General features: G+C 41.0%; 1 protein-coding gene across 3 annotated transcripts in view; it reads left to right on the top strand.

Moving 5' to 3' along the window:
* The window catches only part of chtopa (chromatin target of PRMT1a), a 34,088-nt gene extending 15,163 nt beyond the window's left edge, over positions 1-18,925 (top strand). For 2 of the 3 annotated variants that reach the window (XM_059980149.1, XM_059980146.1), the window contains exons 2-6: positions 4,562-4,643; positions 7,760-7,910; positions 10,052-10,217; positions 13,149-13,271; positions 18,344-18,925. In XM_059980149.1, coding sequence (XP_059836132.1) covers positions 4,562-4,643; positions 7,760-7,910; positions 10,052-10,217; positions 13,149-13,271; positions 18,344-18,549 — 728 coding nt within the window. In that variant the 3' untranslated portion in view covers positions 18,550-18,925. The remainder of the gene's footprint in view (positions 1-4,561; positions 4,644-7,759; positions 7,911-10,051; positions 10,218-13,148; positions 13,272-18,343) is intronic. The other variant, XM_059980147.1, reaches the window with a different exon arrangement.
* Positions 18,926-19,622: the final 697 nt, after the last annotated feature.

Below are 19,622 nucleotides of genomic sequence, written 5' to 3'. Positions count from 1 at the left end.
GGCTTCTGGTCTTGTCAGCCCAGTCTAAGGTATGGGTTTTTATGGCCTTTGAGACCTCGTCTGGGAGGCACTGGATAAGGATGACATTGAAGTGTAAATGCCACATCCGCAGTATAAGTGGAGCAGAAACGGTCAAAAAAGTCAGGACCGTCCTCTTCCTTTTTTGGACGGGTCTCTCACCCTAGTAAGATCTAAAAGTTGTTGCAGAGCCCTTCGGAGAGCTCGGCAGATGCGTTCCTTTTGCTCCCTTTCACCAGGAACCTCCCGTACCAAATCCTCCCAGGTTTCTAATGGGCCATTATCCCCCAGATTAGCATGCCATTGTTCTGCCTGTGAGGGCCATACAGCATAAACTAAAAAGATCCCTCAAGGTCGCCCTGTAGATCTTAGTAGTACTCAGCAAATATTCAATAAACTCCTCCGGTTTCTGCTTTCTGTCCAGAGCACCCTGCATCACTACCAGCATTTCATTGGGCTTCCAGGGGGTATACAGAGAAACCGTCAAGGGATTTTGCACAGCATCCTCAGCCTGGGCTGGATTGTGACGAGGGTTAGGGACCTCTCGCATTGGCATCTGTCGGGGGTGGGGATGCTTGGATCTACCCGGATCTTTGGTGGGTTAGGGCCAATCAGGGTACTTTCGAGCAAGGGCTGCGCCAGGATTATCCTCGGGGTCAGTATCACCACTGGAGGTGATAAGTCTGAGCCAGGGTCAAACTCGTCCCCTTTGGGGGTCTATCAATGGGCCATCACCCACATAGAGGTTCCGTCTTGTAGTCCATTTATGAGCCATGCAGTTCTTAGGAGTCGCAAGTTTAGTACCTTGTGTGTGCCCTTTCCTGGTTTTAGCTCGGGTACGGGCCGCAATGGGGTTGGTGAACCGTGGACTTGGGGGTCAGGAGTGCATAAGGGGGGAGGGGCGATCATGGGTCAAGGGCACGGGGGAGCGAAAGGTTCCGAAGGTACAGGCAGGACAGGATTCGCAGACCCCGCAGGCGAAGGGATCTGCTGCTGCTCCTCCTCCTCAGTGTCCTCATTAGGGTCAAATAGGGTCTGTAGCCCAGTCATATCCGGTGCCGGCCTTTTATCACTAAGTTTTACATAATGATCATCAATCCTATGCTGTTCATCATAGATTTCACATAAGGCCTTCAGTACCGGCCAGCCCCTGGGTTTTCCGTTACTATCACTGATGGGTATTTTTCTATTTTTTTGCATTCACCTCCCAGGAGGTCTGGCGGGAGCGCTCATTAAGTCTGCTGGCCACGGTATACCAACGCGTAATTAGATCTTTCCACTTCTGTGAGACATTCTGTCGCCACACCTGTCCCTCTGCTCGCTTACACTTCTCAAGATCCTAGGTTCCTCCAATGGCCAAATTTAATTCCCCAACTTCTTATTCATCCGCACGCTCAGTCTCCGTAAGTCTGTCTCATTTTCCGGGAATTCTTTACACATTTTCCATAATGGCATATTTGGTTCTGATTTATCTAGAGTCTGGCCCATTTTGGTAACGTACTCTCGCATCCACTTCAGTTTCCTGACCTTCGCGTGGCAGATTTCTGCTCTTAACAACCAGTCTAAGGCAGGATGCGGTTTCAGTTAGATGTTGGGACCAGACCTTAATCAAATTAAATATGATTTGCTCCAGAGCTTCCAACCCCAAACCCCACGCAGGGACTCTAACCCCGCTTCCTATACCAGGGGACTCGAACCCCAAACTCTATGCAGGGCCTCTAACCCCAACTTCTTAAACCAGGGGACTCAAACCCCAAACTCTACGCAGTTCTTACCTGTTATCCGTGTCTCCCAACTGAGGTTCTCTGTTTGGTCCGTGGAGGCCGTAGGATGGTCAGCTGGAGTCGAAGGGGTCAGAACAGGGAGTCGGAGAGGGGGAGAGAGAGACCAAGAAAAATCTTTCAGAGGGCCCTTCCATCTCAACCTGCTCATACCTGCCCGCCGATCTCTTACACCGGATCCCCGAACTGCCAACCGTTTGGCTCCTGGCTGGCTCGCCAAATTGTCAGCCTGAAATTTGTTAACCTGTTCAGTTGAGGAAAAACACCAGAGACACGAAATTACCTCAGACGGTTTTTATTCAGAGAGGAGTTTGCAGCCCCACGCACTTTGGGCATAAGGTAGCCAACTCCCAATTTGTCGGTTTACAAAGGTCATACTTATACCCAAAAGCAGGGTACTACATTTGGAAATATGGTTACCAATTCAAATTCATCAATTGATTAGCTATTGCATAGCTAAGCACACAAAATACTCGAAATAAACATAGACGCAAGTGTAATACTTGGAATGGGTATGGACGCAAGCAAAACACTCAAAATAGGTATATAGCTCAAAATATTTTGCTGAACACATTGTCTTGTAGTTGCAAGGTTCCTCTTCTTTGTGGTTGCCACATGCTGTCTGGCATCTTATTTTAGCTACCTCTTCCCTGTCCTCCTACACTTTCCCAATGACGTATCCGCTCCCTGGTCCTGTCTACATTACACTTGCCCTTCGCCCACCCCTTCTACACGTACCCCTTACCCTCTTCACATTCTCAATAGCAAATTCCATCCTTACAGTCCTGACCCCAATAACTATTACTAAAACATGTCCTGCCTTGCAGCAGCCGAGCTGTCTAAGCATGCCCATGCCCTTGAAAGCTATGCTTGCCTAACAAGATAGGAAACTTTCCAGCTTAATTGTAGGCAACATTTTAATTGACTTGAATTATGAATTGAAATAAGTGATTTCAAAAATTGGTGTGTGATAGGGAAATTTCGGTGATTTTCATGATCAGCAGCCCAAAATTCATAAAACATACCTAAAAGTATTAAGGAAGCAATATCTTTGTTGTCCAGTGTTATATTCATTAACACAATTATAGTTATTCACGATTATATTAGCCTATAAAAGAATGTATGGCAGCAAAAGCTATGTGCACAGGAGCGCTTTGGTTCCTGCCCAGCCGTACAGCTTAGAGGGAACAGTGATGCCTATAAATTTGGCTACTGTATCCTGTACAATGCTTCTAAGCAGGTGGAGAGTATTCCGTCACACTCCTGACTTGAGAGCGGCTTTGTGGATTGGGTTGCTTGTTCCAGGATTCCTAGATTCTGATCTCATAGCCATATTGTAAAGAAAGCTACTCAGGTTTCTGGTCAGTAATATTATTGTATGTTGGCGGATTCAGTGATGGTCATTAATTGAATGACTGATGGTTTGTTGGCTCAGCTTGAAAGCTATACCTTCAACACATTTTGATGCACTGAGACATTTTGGAAGTACTGAATTGTGTGTCCATTCCTGGGTGCTTTTATAGTTGGGGGGGGGGGGGGTCAGTGGATTTGCTGGTAGGAGTGTGGTTCTCCCAGCTCAAGCTAGGTCATATCCTTGGGTTAGAATGGCTGCATTAAAGTTCAACGTACATAAATGTCCCCTGAGATTAATTTTTTGCAGGCATTCACAGTAAATCCAAGAAATCATAGAATCAATAAAAGTCTGCACCCAACAAGATGGACCAGTGTGCAAATAAAGTAAAATAAATATCGAGAATGTGAGATGAACAGTCCTTGAAAGTGAGTGCATAAGTTGTGGGAACAGTTCAGTGATGGGGTGAGTGAAATTGAGCCTTGTTCTCAAGGATGTAATGTGCCGAGTTGGCAAATGATATACTGCTTCTTGGCCATGTTTAAGCTTCATTGGAACACGAGAGGAGGTCAGATTGGGGTAAGGTGACAGCTGGAAATTCAGGGTCACATCTAGGTTCTAAATGGATGGGAGAAAGGACTAAAGGTTAGTGTGGTGCCCAAAGGTATAAACTTCCATTTGTAATCTAACCATAGCATTGTTTAATTGCAGTATAGGTTCTACCTTCTATATCCTAGTTCCTTAGATAGTGAGAGCAGATATCCAGTAGCTCTTCAGATTATTTTGTCCTGTGCCGTGATATTTTAAAGATTTGTACAATGAGGCCCCTTATTCTCTGCAATGTTTCACCATCTAGAAAGTCCAGCACTAAGATAATGTTAAACACTGTGAATAATTGAGTGTCTATCACTCATCTTTGCAGGATATGTATTATCCTGTCAATTTGAGTGTCAGCAGGTATCGTTCTAACTCCTGATCAAATTTGTAACTGGATCAATGATTTTCTGTCAATTCTGTAATCTTTCCATCGTAAATAAACGTGTGTCAAAATAACCTTTTGAAGTTCTGTTACTAACTCGTGGAGTGTGAAATGTGCTAGTGAATAACTAAAGTTTAGATTTGTCAAGATAGAATATTGCTGGGTACATATCTGTTACTACAATGCAGGTTACAGCACTGAGTACTGATTTGTTGCCGTTTAATTCTGAGGACTAGTAAATGCAAATCTTGTGGAGTATATTCTTGATGTATAGGTACGAACAGGATTATCACAGTATTTCGAAGATTGTTTATTGATCATGTGTTATGTGAGGAATGTGACATTAAAAATTCATGCTGCTAAATTTACTGTATTGCTTATATATTACCGCAGCACCTGGGGTGCTAATTGCATGTTTTTTTTTCCTTTCAGACCATCAAAGTCTCATAATGTCTGCCCCATCAACACCAAAGATAGTGCTGAAAAGCACAACCAAGATGTCACTGAACGAGCGGTGAGGCAGCCGGCAACATTTCAAGTGCCAGTCATGTAGCTGATTAGCAGTTAATGGATATATAAGTGCTGAATGATTCATCCTAGGAGAATGTTGCTCTTCTCTCGTATATCACTGCTCCAGTAATTGATGGCACTTAAATACAGCAGTAATCAGGTGCAAAAACAAAAGTTTTTTGAAGGATGGTGACCTAGGCGGTTCAAAATTAGCATGTTGCAGGGCTGTTGAACGGAACATAAGAACAAGCTGATTGTAAGCATGTGATTTTATGGAGATGGCCCTAGTAGTAAGATTGCTGGCACAGTCTTGCACATCCCCATCCTTCATTTACTTGAGGTTTTTGATAAAATTTGAGCAGAAACTCTGGGTTGCAACCGCCCCCCATGCTGTCCGTGACGGACACATGAGCTGAGCCGTGTGGTCTGGTCTGTAAGAGGCAGCTGGTGGGCACAGTGATTGAGGTCCAAAGCCCTCCAGTGTACATTTGGGGGTCTTGTAAGTGGCACAATATCTGCTTTATACACTGCTTTTGTTTTGAACTGTTTTCTTTCTGCTTGAATTGTAACAATTGGCCTGCTCTTTTCAACGTGTAGAGGTGTTTGATAATAATCAGCTCTTACCACTTCATTTTTACTCCTCTGGCTTAACAGTACCATTTCTAATTGCTACAATAAACTCTTCTTAACCAAGCTTTACTAAAGGCTTTGACTGCTTATTAGTAACTGAGAGTGATTACTCATCTTGCATGAGCTGGACCGCAATTCATTGGTGAATGTGGCACAAAAAGGTAGCAGAAGCAAGACAATAATTACAGGATTCTTTCCTTGCATGTAAAAAAAACTAACGGGAGGAAGCCTGTTAAATATTATACTTGGTAGAGATGGGAGAAGACCAGAAGTATTTGGGTAATTTGGGAGAGAGAATTGAGTTTTAAGGAGGGTGTGATTAAGACTGGGAAACTTTTCTGATAAAATGGATCAAAACATTTGAAATGTTGCCTTTCAGTGGGATGTTTCTCAATTTTATTGGGCAAGAAAAATCTGGAAGCATGGAAGAATTGAAAGCGGAAACTGAAATTTAAAAGCTGGGGATCATAAGACAGAGTAAGTGGTAGTCATAGTTTCAATATTTGAGGGTTATTAATGGGGTGGACAATGTTTTGGAGCTAGTGATTTTTAACAAGTAGAAAGGAGAAACTGATGAGCCAATCAACCTGGAAGAGTTAAATTGATTCAATCTGGGATTTTTTGAAGTAAGGCAAAACCGCTGTCACTCATGTTAGAGGACTGTTGGACAGTTACTGAGATTCCTTGTATGAGTAGGGAGATGGGTTATGCACAAACTGGAGACAAGGGAGCTTGGTGTCAGTGATAGATTAGTGGAGCCCTTAGTGAAAAATGTCATGGAAGAACATAGAAATGTAAAGTAGGGTAGATGTCAAATTAGGAGATTGTGTGACTAACTGATTCCTTTAGGGAAAGATTAATAAAGGGTAACTGATCATTGTAAACATATTGGGATTTCCTAATGTTCTTCAATGGTAAACCCCTGACTAAAGGAGGTACAGTATACAGCTATTTGGACAGTGAATGGAAAGCTGCCCTCTAAACAAAACAAAAATACAAATAGCAAATAGTGAATTGTTGCTTATTTAGATAAGGTTAACATGCAGGTCTGAGATTGGAATGTGGTAACAGATGAACAGATGAGGTAAAAATAGAGGTAATCATGGGGTAATAAGTGGGAGCATCTAGGAGCAGGGATATACATTATACTTAACCTTTCATTACCTTCAGTAGACAAGGTGCATGAGAAGTGATACAGAACTAAGAGGTTATCCAGTCAGAGAAGACCATACTGAGGGCTAGATCTTTAAAAGTTTGGTGATTAGAAGGGTTTTCACATAGGGAGAGGAAAATAATGCAGCCATCCACAAGTCATCCAAAAATCCATTTTGGAATTCAGGAAAGCCCTTTTCATCCTGAGAATGTAATGAATGTAGAGCTTGTTCCAGTGGGAAGTAATCAGGATGACAAAGCTGGAATTCAGGTGAAGCTTGGTAATCATAAGGCACAAAAGCAGTAAGGTATGTGGATAGGCTTTAATCAAGGATAGGAGAAAAGTTGTATGCAACATAACTACCTTTTAAATACCATATCTATCTTTTAAATACCTTACATATGCAGTGCATAATCAAGTTCTTTTCATCTATAAATTTGAACTTAATGTCCAGTGAAGATAATCATGAGGGCTGGGACCCCATCTGATAGTTCATAACCCTGGTCAGTTGCTCACTGAGGTCAGCCACCATTGGAACAGGTCTGTCACTGTTGACAAGGAATGGGACATTAATGTACACGAGTTCTCCTATCCCTTCCCTTTAACAATCTTTAGTCCTGCAAAAAAGGCTTTTTGGTAACTTTAGTATTGTTCAGTTGTTTTCTGAAAACAGATTATATGCAAAATGGTTGTGTGTATAAGTGTTTAATAAATTTCCATGAGGTAGATACGGGCTGTAGCTGCTCAGCATTTGTGAAACCAACTTATTCGTGGCCCCTCCCCCCCAAAAAAACTTGAGTATCATTTGGAAATGGTAACCTTACGTAGTTGAGTATAGTCTGTTTGGGACCTACATTGGTGGAACACAAAACTGTGGCAGTATATAAATATTCTTCTGAAGCGTCTGTGATTTTAGTACATGGTAAGCTGGTGTCCTGTATGGATGGTTCTGAAATCTGTACTTTGTTTGAAGCTTTTACTATTTTGTGCTATTGCTGCACCTTTCAATTCTTCAAGTTACCTTGCTGCACATTTTTCCCCCTCTGCTTTCCCTGGAGCCAGTGTGTTTCCCTAGCTCTCCCCTATTGTGCTAACATTTCTCTTTCTGCTGTTGAATGCTTGCATCTTTCTTCCTCTGATAACACACTTGCAATGGTTGCAACCCCAGACTTACAAGGGACTGAATGCATTTAACAACCAGACAAAAACAAGTGTGCCATTTATCTAAACAGGAGGTTTTCACTGGGAACTGGGGCACCATAGCTGAGGGGCTCGAGTTGCCTTTAAGGGTTGTGTGTATTTAAACCTGTTTAAACCACTTCTGTTCAACCTTGAAGCTTTACCAACATGCTGAAGAACAAACAGCCTCCAACGGTGAGCATCCGAGCAACGATGCAGCAACAGCAGCTGGCCAGTGCCAGAAATCGCCGGTTAGCACAGCAGATGGAGAACAGGCCCTCTGTCCAGGCTGCTCTGAAGCTGAAGCAGGTGAGCGGCAACTTCCTGATGATCGTTTCTTTTTCTCCCCCTCCCCTCAGTTTCCATGGCATGCACCGTTAACTCCTGATGGCATTGCGCTCTCCAGCCACGTGCAAGTGTTGTCGAGATTGCTCCTGTTACCGATTCCATCCCTCTCCTAGAGGGAAGCATGTGATGACTACACTGAGATGAGATGGCAAACAGTTTTCTGTGGGGAAGTGGATTCGGGAGCCTGCACTCGCACCGAATCATTTGCATTGTCTGGACTGACCGTGTTGTTTCCTGGGAGCCACTGTATTTTAATGCAGGATGTCAGTGCCCACACTGTCCAGTAGTGGAAATAAACTTTCTGGTTACTGATCCAGCAATCGAAACGGAATGTTTCTCTGACAGTTTCCAAAATGAATAGAGATGCTGCATCGTTCCCGCAGTGTGTAATGGGAGGAAGGTCGAGGATTGGAGATAATTGGCATTAACTAGCTCCTGAGAAAGCTTTTCAGTAGTGCCCAAGTCTCAAGATTGACACATTCAACATAATTCTACATACTAAAAGAAAGCACTCAAATTGTCGAAGACTTGGTGAGTTTCTGATTCATTCTGTGCAAGGGCTTGCTTGATCTCCAGGGTGATGGTATGCTGAAAGTATAATGCTTAATGGTGGACCCCTGTTGAGTGGTTTCATCCTCAATTTTGAAACCTCTGTATATTTCATCTTCAGTCATCAGAGCAAGGTTTGGCTGCTTTCTAGAGTGTCTCACTGATGTTTAGGGGCTTGCTAAATGAGAAGAAACTTGAATTACAATATGGGTTTTTCTCTCTTTAGATGACCAGCTGTTTTTTCCAAAGAAAAATATATTAGCTTCATCAGTATTTCACAGCACAAGTGTGGTCTGTCATAGCGCTATTTAATTGATTGAGCCTCTTGTGTCAGCATTGCAGAATCTGGTTATCTTTACATGTAAATCATGGAACGTTCTGAAAAATCATTGGAATGAAGACTCCTTTCTCTCACTTTACAGGTTTTTTTGTGATAGTTTTGCTATGATGGTAGGGTGTAATCTGTTTATACCGTTCAGCTGTCCACTGTTCTGATTCTGTACGGCTGAGCTGAGATCTACCTTTGTTAATATCCCTTAGCTCTTGCAAACACTTGGACTGAAAGGGACTTGTCATCTGTTTTTGCAATCTAAATCTCTGCTGCCTTTGACAGGTAGTAGTTTTTCAAACATTGCTTGAAAGCTGAAAACTGACTCTCTGTAATTCTTTGGAATTTAACCCTCAGTATCCAGATAAATCCATCCTTGTACTTCTTTTGTGACCAGTACATCCTTCCCAAGAGGCAGTATTAAGTACATTGTGTTTGATGTCACAAATATTTAAGTAAACTTCTTCCCCACACCCTTTTCTAATCTTCTAACTATAAAAATCTTATTTTAAATTTCTTTCAGTAGCCGAACATTCCATTTACACAGTCGAGTATCTCAGCACCTCCACCTTTTGTTTTGCAGTTCAGAAAATACTATCATCACTATTTGGAAGTAATTGTTTCCTTGGTCTACAACTTGGATCGAATAGCATTTGGGGTTTCAGGAGATGAATACAGATACATGGGAAAAGGAGAGTGAAGAATTTAGCTTTCAGAGACTATCAGGCATGGGGTGATATGGTAGCATTGCAGTTAGTGCAGTGCTATTAGAACTTGGGCATTCTGGATTCAGTGCCATTATGCGAGGAGTCTGAAAGTCCTTCCCATGAAATGCATGGGTTTTCCCCTGGTGCTCCAGTTTCCTCCCTCAGTCCAAAGATGTCCTTGATAGGTTAGTTGGTCATTGTAAATTGTGCCATGGTTAGGTTAGGCATATTTGGGGTTGTGGGGTTGCTGGTGTGGTGTGGCTAAAGATGCCAAAAGGGCAAATTCCATGCTTTATTGCTAATTAAGTAAAATAAAAATAAGGTTAATTCTTTTTAGCATTTGGGTATTGGTACCAGCAGAGGCCTGCATGCTCTTAGCTGGGGTGACACATCACCTGAGAGCCCAACTTCGGCAGAGATTCATCTTGTAAGGCACATGCTTCTTCAGTGTGTGGTGGTAAAACTTGAACTGATTCCATGTTCAAATACAAAATTAATTCTGTAACTTTATGGCCCAGAAGAGTCTGAAACAGCGACTAGGTAAGAGCAACATTCAAGCAAGACTGGGACGACCAGTGGGGGCTCTGGCACACGGACCTATGGTTGGTCGGGGATCACCAAGAGGAGGCGTGCGGTTAGGTCGTGGTGGAAGAGGAGGTGTAAGAGGAGGCCTTTCTCTCCGAGGTAAGTGTTACAGTGCTGGTAATGAAGAGTTATTACCCTCTCCCCCCCCCCCCCACCCCAGAATTCAAATTTTCAGTATCTGTTGCATGTGGTTCTCAGGATTCAGGCTGTGTGAGTAATCAATAGGTCTGTACTGAACCAGACAAGATTGAGGCGGTGTGCGATATCAGTCGGTGTGAAGAACCCAGCTGGGATAATCAGGGCAGGAATTTGACATTCTTTTCAAAAGATACTGATTGGCTAATATTTCAAGGATGCTAAAGGCACTGTATCATTGCAAGCTTTTGCCTCTCTTGCAATTCCAGTGTTACAGTTGTGCAAATTAAATCTGTAAATTTTTTTTGGTAACTTGTCTTTCATAATTTCATGGTCGCTTTCATAGTTTTCCTTCTATTCCTCTGCCATTTCTCTTCCTTCCAAACACAGAAATATTGGCAATATATACTTTCTAGATCGTGACCCTGATATTTGCAGAAAGGCTGGTGTGAATTTCAGGGAACATGGACATCCTACCAATTCTCTGTCGAATGAGGGCAGAGTGCTTGGCTTGTGATTTGCCCTCAGCTGAGTTGTGTGTGCTGTCAACACCAGTTAAGTTTAAGTACTGGCAGCTTGCTCTTTGCATTACTAAAGTGCTCCCATTCTTACGTAAGTTCATCAGGACATCTGAGTATTTATGCTGGAGCAGTTTAGCAAGTAATAGATATAATAAAAAATCAACTTCTTGGTGTATGTATCAAGAAAGTAACACAAGTAAGCATGATCTTTCAGAATAATCGCTCTCCCTTAAGGGTCAGTTCTAAGCTTTCCCTTTGTTCAAGAGGAGACCCCATACTTGGAAATTAAATAAATTTGTTATCAAAGTACATGTATGTCGACATATACAACCATGAGATTTACCTTCAAAGAAATACAATCATCAGTGAAAGACCACACTCAAGAATATGGGCAAGCAACAATTGTGCAAAAGACAACAGACTGTGCACATACATAAAGGAAAAAAAATCAATTGTTGGGGTGAGAAGTTATCCCCTCTGGTTTGAGGGCCTGATGGTTGAGGGGTAATTAATAATAATAATAATAATAATAATAATAATAAAAAGATTTGAAAAGAAAGAAATCAGAATCGGGTTTATTATCACCAGCATGTGAGGTGAAATCTGTTCTGTACCTTTTGCCTGATGTCAGCAGTGAGAAGAGAGCAATGCCTGGATGGGGTGATCCTTAACCATCCATTGTCCTGCCAGCAGTCCTTGTAGATGTGCTCAATGGAGCTGTACTCTCTACTTTTCTATGTTTACGCTCTGTACGCCAGAAGAAGCGGGATCTCCCAGTGGCCACCCATTTAAATTCCACTTCACATTACCATTCCAAGATGTCCATCCATGGCCTCTTCCACTGTTTTGATGAGGGCACACTTAGGTTGGAGGAGCAACACCTTGTATTCCATTTGGGTAGCCTCCCAACGTGATGGCATGAGCATCATTTTCTCAAACTTCCAGTAATGCCTCAACCCCCCCCCCCCTCAGCATTTCCCATCCCCTTGTCCCTTTCTCTCATGTTATCTCCTTGCCTGCCCATCGCCTCCCTCTGATGCTCCTTCCTTCCCCCCCCCCCCCACTTCTTTCTTCTATGGCCTTCTCTCTTTCACCAATCAACTTCCTAGCTCCCTGCTTCATTCCTCCCCCTCCAAGTTTCACCTATCACCTGGCATTCCTCTCTCCCCTCCTCCCCACCTTTCGAATCTACTCAGCTTTTTCTCTGCTGAAGAATTTCAGCCAGAAACGCAGACTTTACTTTTCTCATGGAAGCTGCCATAATTTTCCTTTCTAGAGCATCAGAGATTTCCCTTCCTCCACTATTGGTGCTCCCTCGCCTGCATTGCCTCCATTTCCTGAACATCTGTACCACCCCACCTTTCTGCCACATTGAGTTCCTCTTGTCCTTACCACCTCATGAGCACCCACGTCTGACACATCATCCTCTGCAACTTCCACAGTCTCCAAGGGGATCCTACCCCAAGCATATTTTTTTAAATTGCTGCTTTGCAGTACTTATCTTAATTATTAATAGACATATATTTAATGTAATTTAGCTCTTTGCAATATTTATCATGTATTGCATTGTACTGCTGCCACAAAGTTAATAAATTTTATGACATTTGTTGGTGATATTAAATCTGATTCTGATAGCTTTATGCTTGCTACCCCCTTCTGCTCTGCTTTCCATGGGGATCACTCCTTCCACGATTCCCTTGTCCGTTTGTACCTCACCATTAATCACCCTCCTGACACTTGTTTATGCAAATGCTACAACTGCTTCCTCACCACCATTCAGGTTCCCAAACAGTCCTTCCAGGTGAGGCACCACCAACCCCTCCCCCCCGCCCCCCCCATTCCCCACTCTGACCTTTCTCCTCTTCTCACCTGCCTGTCACTCTCCCTCCCCCTGCCCTGCCCACGATTTTCCCCCAGCACGTCCTTTCTCACCCACCTGGCATCTCTTATCACCTTCTAGCTAGTCTCATTCCCTTATCCCCACCTTTACCCCTCATTTCTTCCTCTTTCCTTCTCAGTCCTGAAGAAGAATCTTGGTCTGAAACATTGATTTATTTCCATTGATGCTACCTGACCTGCTGAGTTCATCCAGTATTTTGTGCTGCAGTCAACACGACATGCTGAATCTTTGCAAACTTCTAAAAGTAGAGGCACTGCCATGCTTCCTTTGTGAATTGAGTTTATATCCCTTACAGTTTTAGGTATTGAGTTTAGGGGCATAGTATTTTTTAGAAAAAAAGCTTACCTGCTGACTACCTTGTAAGAGACTGCAAGAAGCTGTAGACCAGACAAGTGGTTTGTTGGCCTCACTGATCTAACATCTGGTTTGTTGGCCTCACTGATCTAACATCTGCATTTGTCTTTCCCTCCTTAGGTCAGGGTCCAAACCGAGGACGAGGTGGAGTCCCGCGGTTAGGGCTCAAGCGGGGTGGAATGAGAGGCCGAGGAGGTCTGGGTCGGGGTGGACCACCTGGAAGAGGAGGAATTGGTGGCAGAGGTTAGTATGGGAGGTGACTAAATAAGTTGCATGCTGAATTTGAGTGTTTTGACTCTGCAAATGTTTTGACTTTTGTTGGTGATGAAGCATGCTTCCAGTAGACAAGTCCTGACTTTGGTCTTGAGGAAACTCTCAAACAAAGTGTTCCAATGGAGTAGGTATGTTCATGAAGCAAACTGAGTAGGGGTTTGCTTCACTGTAAGGATGTACACAGTAGGTGGTCAGTTCAATGCTGCTGCAGTGGCCGAGCTATCTGCCTTTACCAAAGGGCAGAAAATTGAAAAGCACTGTTGCTTAGTCTGCAGGACTAAAGTACCTCTTTATAAAATAAAATGAACAAGCCTAAAATATTATGAACCTGTTAACATTTGTGGCAAGGAAAAAATTAGAACTTGGGAAGTCTATGATTTCTGTGAGGATCCCCTATGAAAATGAGTCAACTGAGATGGGGACCGTCTGCTTCAACCAAAAGGTAGTGAATCCAGAATCTGCTGCTACAGAGGGTAGTGGAGGCCAAGTCATTGGGTGTATTTAAGGCAGAGTTCTTGATTGGTAAAGGGGTTGAGGGTTGCAGAGAAAAGGTAGGAGAAACAGTTGAAACAAAAACAGCCATGGATGAATGGCAAAAGCAGATTGGGCACCATGATAGCATAGCAGTTAGTGCAAGTCTATTACAGCTCAGGGTGTGGGAATTCAGAGTTCAATCCCAGCATCATTCCTCTCCATGGAATGCATAGTTTTCCTTGGGCGCTCCCATGTCTTCTCACAGTGCAAAGACATACCAAATAGGTTAATTGGTCTTTGTAAATTGGCCTGTGATTGGGTTAGGGTTAAATCAGGGTTATCGAGGGTTTCTGGGGTGGCGAGCCCAAAAGGCCAGTAGTGCTGTATCACTAAAAAAAAACGGACAAAAACTTGATAGACTGAATGGCCTAATTCTGCACCTGTATCTTATGGGAGTGTGAGAGGCGCTTAATTCCATGGGTCTGGACTACCATTCATTTGGATCATGCCCCATGCACCTGTCCTAAATATTCTGTAGATCTTATAAAAATATGTTGGTCTGTGTTTTGCAGCAGCTGCAGTATCAGTACTTTAACAAAGTGAAATTTATTCTTCTCTAAAATCAGGGGTGTGTGTTCAGCTGGGGTCAGTGGGGAAGGGTTTAGAATTCTGCACTGTGAATCTGCAGAATGATTAGGAACCATGGACTTTGCTCATTCCCCAACGGTATCTTCTACCATGGGGTGGGATGTTAGTGCAGCAACAGTCAGGATTCAGTTCCAGCCACCGTCTGTGAGGAGTTTGCATGTACTTCCCATGACCGTATGGGTTTCCTCCAGGTGCTCCAGTTTCCTCCCACATTCCAAAGAGACACAGATTTAATGAATTGCAGGTTTGTTATGTTGGCACCAAAAGCATGGTGACACTTGTGGGCTGCCCCCAGCACAATCCTCCAATTCTGTTCTTTGTTGCAAATGACACAGTTCACTGTATGTTTCAATGTACATATGACAATAAAGCTAATCTCACCAACAACAGAGTGGTCAGCGATTATATCACCTTCCCCCGCCCCTGATTGCTGATGGTAGTTGCTGGTGTTGTAGTTTAACCTGGCAACTTGCTCGTGAAAGCTAAAACTTCACTCAACTAAATGACAATTCATCCCAATCCTTAAAGACTTTGTCAGTCATGGAAGGGATAAAAAATAATTAAGGAGAATGGGAGATGATAATGAAAAATTCGCTAAACCAAAAAATTTCCTGAATTGAAACCAAAGCCTTAGCAATTTGCTTAGCAATTATGTTATCTGTTATTTTATTTGCTGAAAAAGAAGAATATGATCCAAGAAGAGAGACAGTAGAGGAATTTTTTACAGAATTAACTTATAAGGAGACCCATGATGGGCAATCTTTACGATAAATATAATAAGACCAGAAAGTAATATTCCTTATATTGGCAGCCCAATAGTGAAACCTAAAATTGGGTAGGGCTAATCCACCCAGCTCTTTATTTCTTTGTAGGTAAACTTTACTTAAACGAGCTTGCTTATTATTCCAAATATAAGATGTTAAAATTGAATCTAAAGAATCAAAGTAGGTCTTAGGAATAAAAATAGATAAGGGCTGAAAAAGATATAACAATTTAGGAAGAATCTTCATTTTAATCGAATTAATTCGGCCAATTAGAGATAAAGAAAGAGGAGACCATTTAGAAAGCGTCTTTTTCACATAATTCAATAAGGGGTTTAAGTTTTATTTAAATAAATTCTTGAAGTTTTTAGTAATTGTTACACCTAGATATGTAAATTGACTTGTAACAACTTGGAATAGAAATTTGGGATTTGATGACATTGGGTCATTTAAAGGAAATAACTCACTTTTATTTAAGTTCAGCTTACATCCTGAAAAAGAACTAAACTGGGAAATTAAAGAAAGATCAGAAGTTAAAGAAGTTTCAGTGTTAGAGATAAAAAGTAAAATATCATCAGCATATAATGAAATTTTATGAGTCATACCTTCCCTTAGTTTACCAAAAATGTCCTTAGATTCTTGAAATGCTATTGCTAAGGGTTCTGTAGCTAAAGCGAAAAGTAAAGGACTAAGAGGGCAACCTTGTCTAGTTCCACACTGTAATTTAAAGGGCTTAGAAATTTGAGAGTTAGTAATAACCTGAGCGGTAGGAGACAAATAAATTAATTTAACCCAAGGAATAGAATTAGGCCCAAAATTAAACTTTTATGAGATCTTAAAAAGATAATTCCACTCAATCCTATCAAAGGCTTTTTCTGCATCTAAGGATAATATACACTCTGATTTTTTTTGGATGGTGAATATATCACATTCAATAACTGACGTATATTAAAATGTGAGTAACGATTTTTAATAAATCTTGTCTGGTCATGTGATATAAATGGTAAAATATTTTCACGTCTTCGAGCTAAGATTGTGGATAAGATTTTTGCATCAACATTTAATAAAGAGATCGGTCTGTATGAAGAACATTCAGCTGGAATTTTATTTTTTTTTAAGAATAAGAGAAATAAAAGCTTCATAAAAAGATTGAGGGAGTTTACCTGATTTAAAGGATTCTGATAAAACAGAGGATAAATAAGGTGTAAGTAACGTAGTGAAAGTTTTATAAAACACCCCTGGAAAGCCATCAGGTCCTGGGGTCTTACCAGAATGTAAAGCACATATAGCCTCAGTCACTTCTTCATTGGAAATAGGCTGATCTAACGATGTTAGGCTATCAGCAGACAATGTAGGAATGTTAATATCACTGAAGAAACCATTCATATAGGTATCATCTAGAGTCAGACATACAACTTAAGGTAAAAGTCTTTAAATACGTTATTTATTTCAGAATGGTCGGATATCTCAGTACCATTATCTTTAAAAATTTCTGTGATTTGACGATTAACTGTAAAAGATTTTAAGTGATTGGCTAATAAACTACCTGTTCTATCCCCGTAAATGTAAAATTGTGTTTTATCTCTCAACACCTGTCGTTCAATTGGGTAAGTCAGCAGAAGATTATACTTGGATTGGATTTCAATACGCTTATTATATATAGTTGGATCTGGAGATAGGGCATACTTTTGATCAAGATCTTTTAATATCGCTGCTAGGTCAGACCTTTCTTTGTCAGCTTTTTTCTTTATATAGGTAGAGTAAGAGATAATTTCTCCACGAATATATGCTTTAAAAGTATCCCAGACTATAGTACCAGCAATATCTCCTTTAAAATTTTCTTTAAAGAAAAAAGTAATATGGTTTTCCAAAAACTTTAGAAGATTTTTATCAGATAACAATAAGTTAAAACGCCAATTTCTATTTGATACAGAATGAACACGTAATCTTAATAAGTGGTATTAAGTGTTTTTGGGACCTGTTTATCTAAGGATCTCTTGCTTCATTTGACCAATTATCAACTAAATTTGCACTCCCAAAAACACACTTTTACAGATACCTTCAAATTAGAGATTTCTTACGTTTCCAATTAACTACTTTTCCTATAGGTCCTGATAAAAATTTACTGGACGATCTTTGAAATTTAAAACCTTTTGTTAATGGTTCTATTACCGGTATCTATAGCCTGTTGATTGAATCTAGACAAGACTTTTTAGATAAAATAAAAAAAAACTTGGGAGGATGACCTAAATTGTCAGATTTCTGATGATAGATGGAATAAAATTCTTAAACGGGTTAATAAATCATCTTTCTGTGCTCGTCATTCTCTTCTACAATTTAAAGTGGTTCATAGAGTTTATATTTCTAAACAGATGCTGTCCAGTTTTTATCTGAATGTTTCTCCACTTTGTAATAAATGCAACTCTGCTGATACCTCTTTAATTCATATGTTTTGGTTTTGCCCTAAAATTGAAAAGTTTTGGCGGGAAGTATTCCATACCTTCTCACAACTTTTTCGGGTCCAATTTGACCCAAATCCCCTTACTGCCTTGTTTGGTATTATTGCAGATGAAGATATAACTTTAAATATTTCTAACCTACAGGTTTTAGTTTTTACCTCCCTTTTAGCAAGAAGGTCTCTACCCCCTCCTACATATCTTCAATGGCTATGTGATATTATGTCTTATTTAAATTTAGAAAAGATCCGCTGCTCAGTCTTAAATTTGAAACAATCTTTTTATGATATCTGGGGACCTTTCCTAAATTATTTTTCCAATTTATAAAGTTTAACAGTCCACAGGCTTTTATGTATATTTTTATCTTCTCTTCTTAAGCGAATATGTTCTCTTTTCTAATTTATCCATTATCATCCATCAGCTTTTTTCTTTGGTAGATGGTAGGGGGTTGACTTTTTTTAATATAAAAAATTTCTTTTATAATGTATGACCTATCTAAATTTTTGATTACAGAGTGGTATACCTTTATGTGTTATGCTATAACATTTTGATCAATTTTATCACAATATATGAATGTACACAGGTTATGTTGAGATGTATCTATGTGTTGCACTCTGTAAATCTTGTTTTTTTTCTTTTGAATATTAAAATATTGTATTTAAAAAAAAGGAAACTAAATGACAATTATCTTATTGTGCCCTAGGTCGCGGCGGAATAGTGGGCCGTGGCAGAGGAGGGTTCCCAGGTCGGGGCCGAGGCCGGGGGCGAGGAAGAGGAGCAACCCGTCCTCCACTTACCAGAGAGCAGCTGGACAATCAACTGGATGCATACATGTCGAAGACCAAGGGCCACCTTGATGCTGAGCTCGATGCCTATATGGCACAAACTGATGGTGAAGCCAACGATTAGCAGTGCTGACTGGGGAGATGCTAGTTTTATTAATAGTATTTGAACTTGAATTTGAAAACCTAGAGAAACTACGCAAGGAATGAAATGGAGAATTTTCAACTTTTGCGGAGAGAAATAAGCTGTATTTGAACTGCTGACAAGTGAGCGGACTTCAAGGGTTTCGCCTTTTAATTACTTTAACCTTTCTACATTTTGTGATGTTCACGGTTCTGTTTGATATTCCTCTGCCTTGCTCATTGTGTAATGATCATGACTCTGTATAAAGTTCACTCTTTCCTTGAAAACCCTTTGTTTTAGATTAGATTCCACTAACAATCTGCCACTCTGGTAGAATCTGTTCACCATAAAACATTAGAATTCCAAAGCTTTACTCTTGTTTTTTTTCTGCAGAGAGTGATGTTCTTTTGCATTTCTGTGTTCTCATCTCTGCCCTTTGGTCAGTGGATCATGGCAGCTTTGAGGACTGAAAAGCAAACACTTTGGTCTTGGGGTTCCAGTTTAGAAGAGCATGGCTGTTCCCAGGTTTCTCGATAATGCTGGTGTGCTGTTGTCAAATCCAACTCCCTGCTTGACATTATCTTGAGGAGAGAGACACACAATACTTGAGAATTGGCTGCAGCTGATGTCCTAGCATTGTACGATAGACAGGAGTTTCCCCCCGTTTGGGTAGTGTTTGCTGCATTCCATGAAGGGGAGAACCATCCTATTTCTTGGAACATCCACTTCAAAGAATTGATAATTTCCCATGTATCTTCAACTGAAAGGTGAGTGTTAAGTTGGGAGCCTGAACCTTGATCAAATGAGTTATGACAGGGATATGTCTAGTTGTGGAAAAGAGTTGCTGCCTCTGTTTGTAGGTCTTTACCAAAAAATATACTGTGTTTTATTGTGGTGCACCAAGGTTCTACTGTTGCAGAAGGGTTTCTAACTGATTACAGCTGGAGAACATTTATGATGGGCATTGTGTACAAACAGGATCAGGCTTAACAGTGAGTGATGTCCCCAAAGTTCATGTATCTAATTTCGTCTTGCAGGACTGTGTTCTGGTGAGAATCGGTGCTTTATCTTCAAAT

This window comes from Hypanus sabinus, chromosome 9 (genome assembly GCF_030144855.1).
Source record: "Hypanus sabinus isolate sHypSab1 chromosome 9, sHypSab1.hap1, whole genome shotgun sequence".
Classification (NCBI taxonomy): domain Eukaryota; kingdom Metazoa; phylum Chordata; class Chondrichthyes; order Myliobatiformes; family Dasyatidae; genus Hypanus; species Hypanus sabinus.
The sequence above is the reverse complement of the archived record's forward strand: the minus strand, read 5'-3'. Positions and strand labels throughout refer to the sequence as shown.